The 5055-nt window shown below is 31.8% G+C and overlaps 1 protein-coding gene across 1 annotated transcript in view; it reads right to left on the bottom strand.

Moving 5' to 3' along the window:
- Positions 1–5055, bottom strand: part of USP45 (ubiquitin specific peptidase 45) — a 72902-nt gene that overhangs the window by 18785 nt on the left and 49062 nt on the right. Inside the window, exon 10 of the mRNA XM_019643640.1 lies at positions 4580–4723. Within this exon, the coding sequence (XP_019499185.1) occupies positions 4580–4723 (144 nt within the window). The remainder of the gene's footprint in view (positions 1–4579; positions 4724–5055) is intronic.

The raw sequence follows: 5055 nt of genomic DNA, 5'->3' as shown, positions 1-5055 counted from the left end.
TCTACATATATGAATAAATAAATGCCCCTCACAAAAGACATTATTAAGTTTTTCTCCTTACCCTTTCTTCTATGATAGGAAGTGAAATATCAATAAAAGGATCTTTCATTGTGGAGATCTTTAAAAGAAAACATCGCGAAGTTCAGTTAGAATTCTAATACAGACAATGTAGCTTCATAAAGTCTTAAAGCAATCAAACTTTCCAGGCAACTTAAAATTTTAAGTTAAAAAACATTCCTGGAACAAACAGCGATTTAATTGCGTATAGCAGCAAATATTGTTAACTTAAACAAGACAACCCAAAACTTTAATAAATACAACTCAATACAACTCAGTTAAATTTTATAATGTTGCCAATATGACCAACCTATAATATTTAAAGTAACTTAGAAATAAACTGTATAGTATAACAATGATTAAACTAAAGATATAAATATATTTTTGGTGAAATCAGTGTCACAACATAAATAAAATGTGAAATGTTAAGAAACAGCCATGAAAAAAACCAATCTGACTGCTTTATAGATTCTTTAGCATAGTCTGTTTTAAAAGATAGTCTCTATCTTCTGAGAGAGAAATCAACTTCTATGTTATTAGAAATCTAAGTAATACGTTGAGACAGTCTGTGCTTCAACATGACAGTCTAGAAGATATTATACTATAATACTGATTGTATACGACTAGGGAGGATAGAAAGGTACTCCATAATCTGGGACAGAAAAATGGACATAAAAACTCTCTCTTTTACAATAAAATCTGACAAAAGTTTAAACTGGTCATACTCTAAGCCACACACTTTCAGAAATATTCTTTATCAAGCAATTGAAAACCTATAAAAATTTATATATTTTTAAATTGCTGTTAAAGTACAGATGGCATTCCAAATAAAAATTATCATTAAAGATGAGTCAAGTCTACTTAAAAAAATAACTTCATAGCCCTATAAAAGTAAACTTTCAATCAAATGTGGTAGGTTACCCTAGGTTATGTTACATTAAATGATTTCTATTGGAATTACATTTTAGGGCAATCCATAATTATATAACATAGTAATTCTGTTCACAGAGCCTTCTCTTTTATTTCAATACAAACAAGTAGCTGACACATTCAAGCATGTTAAAATACGCTAGGAGAATTTCACAGGCTTCTCGAGAGGAAAAATAACATGTCTACTTTAAAAAATTATAAATTATATTTACTTTCTAGGAGTAAAAAACACAGTTTAAGCAAACTTTCAAAAACTATTATGTAGTCATCTGCCACATATAAAAATAAATGACTGCTGATTATACGTGAAAGGAAACAATAAGTAACATGACTGTAATCCATTCCATGTTGAAGTGAATTTCAAAGTACCTACATTTGCACATTCTTCACACATCACCGTGCTAGTTAATTCACCAATAAAGATCTGATTTATGAAGTTCATTTTCACACCTTCTCTTCCATATGCTGCAAAAATAATACTTTTTAATATAAAAAACATGTCAACCGTCAACCTAACAATATAACATGCTTTTTTCTGTTGACTTCAAAGAAATCTAAGGCAGATGTCCAGTACCACATTTAATAATGTATTTTACTTAGGATGTTATGTCTTTCTCCTTTACAATTTTGTTGAGAAAGTGTGACTATCAGCTACAGTAGTCTCCAAGTAATAACAAACTGCTCATAAGAGGTAAAATAAGTAGAGCAATAATCACTATTCCTACTATACCTCAATTGCTGCCATTAAACCCTTTAAAGCCTGTGCCTAACCTAGAGGTAGGGGGATGGGAAAGGAGATTATGCCTTTAGGGCTACAGATGCCAGGACAGTAACTAGAAATGACAGAGCAGTAAGAGACAAGTAAACACACATAGTGTAAAGATTCAACATGGCAATTAATAACTGTTTTATATATATATATATAAAACTGTTCAGTTATATAAAAAATGTTAAAATTATTCTGTTTGAAAAATATTTAAAATCAAAGGAAATTATGCCTATGATTTGCTTCACAATAGTTTGAGGTTGGGAGAAAACAGATGAAACATGATACCCCATGAAATGAATGTAGTTTGAGTGGGGTGATGGGTACATAGGGCTTCATTATACTATTCTCTCTACTTTAATAAAAGTTTGAAATTTTCCATAATAAACATTGGGGGTGAAATATATTAACAAACGTATTCACTCCTCTTTCAAACTTTTCTTCTACCCTGTTTGAGTCTCTACCTTCAAATTTCACACCAACAACATTAAAAACCATTTTAAAACATTATTTGAAGCACTGAATGACAGAGCAGACATATATGGATGTATCAATAAACATTTATTAATTATAACTACTTAGAAATTATGGTTTCATTAAGAAAAATTATACAAGGGATTAACAATAGAAAAAGATGACAAAACAGGAAAGAGGTGAAAGAAAAACTGGGCAGTTATTCTAAACATGCACTAGATGGCACTATCTCAAAATAAAAGAACAAAGTATGCTTGCAAATCTACATTTTTTTTAAATCATGAACCCTTAACTACATATAAAGTTTTGGCACACATAATCACAATGTGTGTATATTTGTTTATAAATTATAGACCTGTAGCATGTACATATAATGCTACAAAAACACAGAAGCTAGAAAGGAGAATAAATAAAATACAAATAATATTTTTAAATGTCTTGCAAAAATAATGACTTCATATTACCATTAGTTAATAATATCTCAAGGCAGAATATACATCTAGGACAAGGTAAATCACTAATGACATGGAATATAAGCCCACATGTAAATATTGATAATTATAAGTGATCAGCTTTGATTAATCATTATCTTTGCCTCATATTGCAGCTGATGAAGAGCCAACATAGGAATAAAGTAGACATGTACGCTTGACCTATTAGTACTTTCTTCAATAAATGGTCTCCTTGCAGGAATCTTTGGAGCACTTAAGCATTTTTCTAGTTAAAACTAGATAATATAGATAAACCCAGTTACCCAAGCACGCTTCAACTGCAAAATGGTACAGCATGATGACAGTGAACTTCCAAGTGAGTGTCCTTTTCAAGTGTCCCTTAGGGATAGTTCACATAAGGGCACAGTGCCAATCTGTATATTTGATATTAGTTTTATTTTTAATAATTCACATGGACACATCCTAACATTTTCTATGACCCACTACACCATCTTACAGCCACTGGAATAAGTATACGTACTTTCATTCTAAGGCCACTACTTGAGATAATTAGTTCATATAATGCTCAGTTCTTTTCCCCCTGAAAATAAACTTCTAATATTTTCTTCTAGTAGAAAGGTTTAACAGTGAAAGAGTCAACATACCTTTGACTTTTTTCCTAGTTTCATCATCAGCAGTTTTAGTAGTTGGGTTGTTAAATGCTTTTAGAATGCTAGCTTGTATTCTCTATAAAACAAAGTTAATAAGAATTTAGTATGTATCTATTCTTTCAAAGCAGTAGTCTGTCTTCCTTTTAATATGGGGTTAGTAAGTTAACTCCAGCCTCATCCTCTCAATAAATAAGAGAAGGACTTTCAAACAACAAGGTACACTGGATCTCAGCTCTCTGATCTATAAAAAATGAATTAAAAAAAAATTAAGTATGTCCTTTCCTCAAGTTCTAAAATTCCATGAATGCACAATTCTCCTATTTGGTAAAGAATTTGGAATTAGAGTCAAAATTCCTATGTTTAGGTTCTCTCTTGGATTTAAAGTATTTTTCTCAGTCTAAAAAAAGCAAGCATGGGCCGGCTGAGTGGCGCGATGATTAAGAACTGGCTTCGGACGCCAGAGGGCCCCGGTTCGGATCCCACATATGAGGACCAGTGACACTGCCATCCACAGCTAAGATGCTGAACAACAGCTNAAAAAAAGTGTTCTTGCCAAATATTAAATAAATAATCAAACCTAAACCTAATTAGGCCTCTAGAGCGAACAGCCTTAGAGAGAAAATAAAGGAGACAGAGGCACCTGTTAACAATATATGAATGCAATAGTAAAATGAATTTCCATTGATGTGGGAATGTGAGGAACTGCTAAAAAAAAAAATGAGCTGATTTTAAGAAATAAATTGCAAAGAAAAAAAGGCAGGAGGTGGGGAGGAAACAACGATCTGTAGATTAAAAGAGATTTAGGAGACACGTCAATCAACTGCAATCCATTGGTCTTTTTTAGATCCTTAATTCAAACACACTTTAAAAAGCAAAAACAAAAAACAAGTATTTATGAGACAACTGCAGATATTTAAATAACCAGATATTGGTGCTAAAAAGAAGTTATTAATATTTTAGGTATGATAATGGGACTGTGATTATGTAGTTAAAAAGAGTATTTATCTTTTAGAGAAACACATTAAAGTATATGATACATTTGGGATTTATTCCAAAATAACCTGGGGTGGAGAGGGGGAAAATGTAAGATTCAGATAAAACATTATTAACCGTGAGCTAATAACTATGAAGCTGAGAAATGGGTACATGGGAGTTTATTATACTATTTTCTCTACTTTCGTATATTTTTGAAATTTTTATTTAATAAAAGTTTTAAAAAACAGATGTCTCCCAAAGGCACACAAGCTTACCTTATCTTTAGATGAAGAAGGCTTCTTAGTTGCTCTGGGCTGTTGAGTATTTTCTACAGTAACAGTGCCACTGAACTGACCAGTATCTGTCTCCTTCAAACTTCTATATTTACTCATTCTTCCCAAAAGTACAGGTTTTGAAACCTACATAGATGTCATATACATAACATAAAACTTTAAGAAATAAATTCTGGATAGCATCTACTTTTTAAAATTTTTAACTCGTTTTGAAATATAAATTCCTGAACATTAATTCTCAAAACATAAAGCATAAGGGTTTAAATTCCTTGAGAATAAGAACTATATCATGCTTTATGCATACATACACAAACCCCAATATTACACTGTATAATTACTGTATATAAAAAAATAATGAAGGGGCCAGCCGAGTGGCTCAGTTGGTTAAGAGCTCGCTCAAGAGTTTGAGCTCTGAGCAACAGCGGTTCGAGTCCAGCCCGAGCTGAGCAGCCGCTGAG

The sequence above is a fragment of the Hipposideros armiger genome, unplaced genomic scaffold, assembly GCF_001890085.2.
Source record: "Hipposideros armiger isolate ML-2016 unplaced genomic scaffold, ASM189008v1 scaffold_81, whole genome shotgun sequence".
NCBI lineage: Eukaryota > Metazoa > Chordata > Mammalia > Chiroptera > Hipposideridae > Hipposideros > Hipposideros armiger.
The sequence above is the reverse complement of the archived record's forward strand: the minus strand, read 5'-3'. Positions and strand labels throughout refer to the sequence as shown.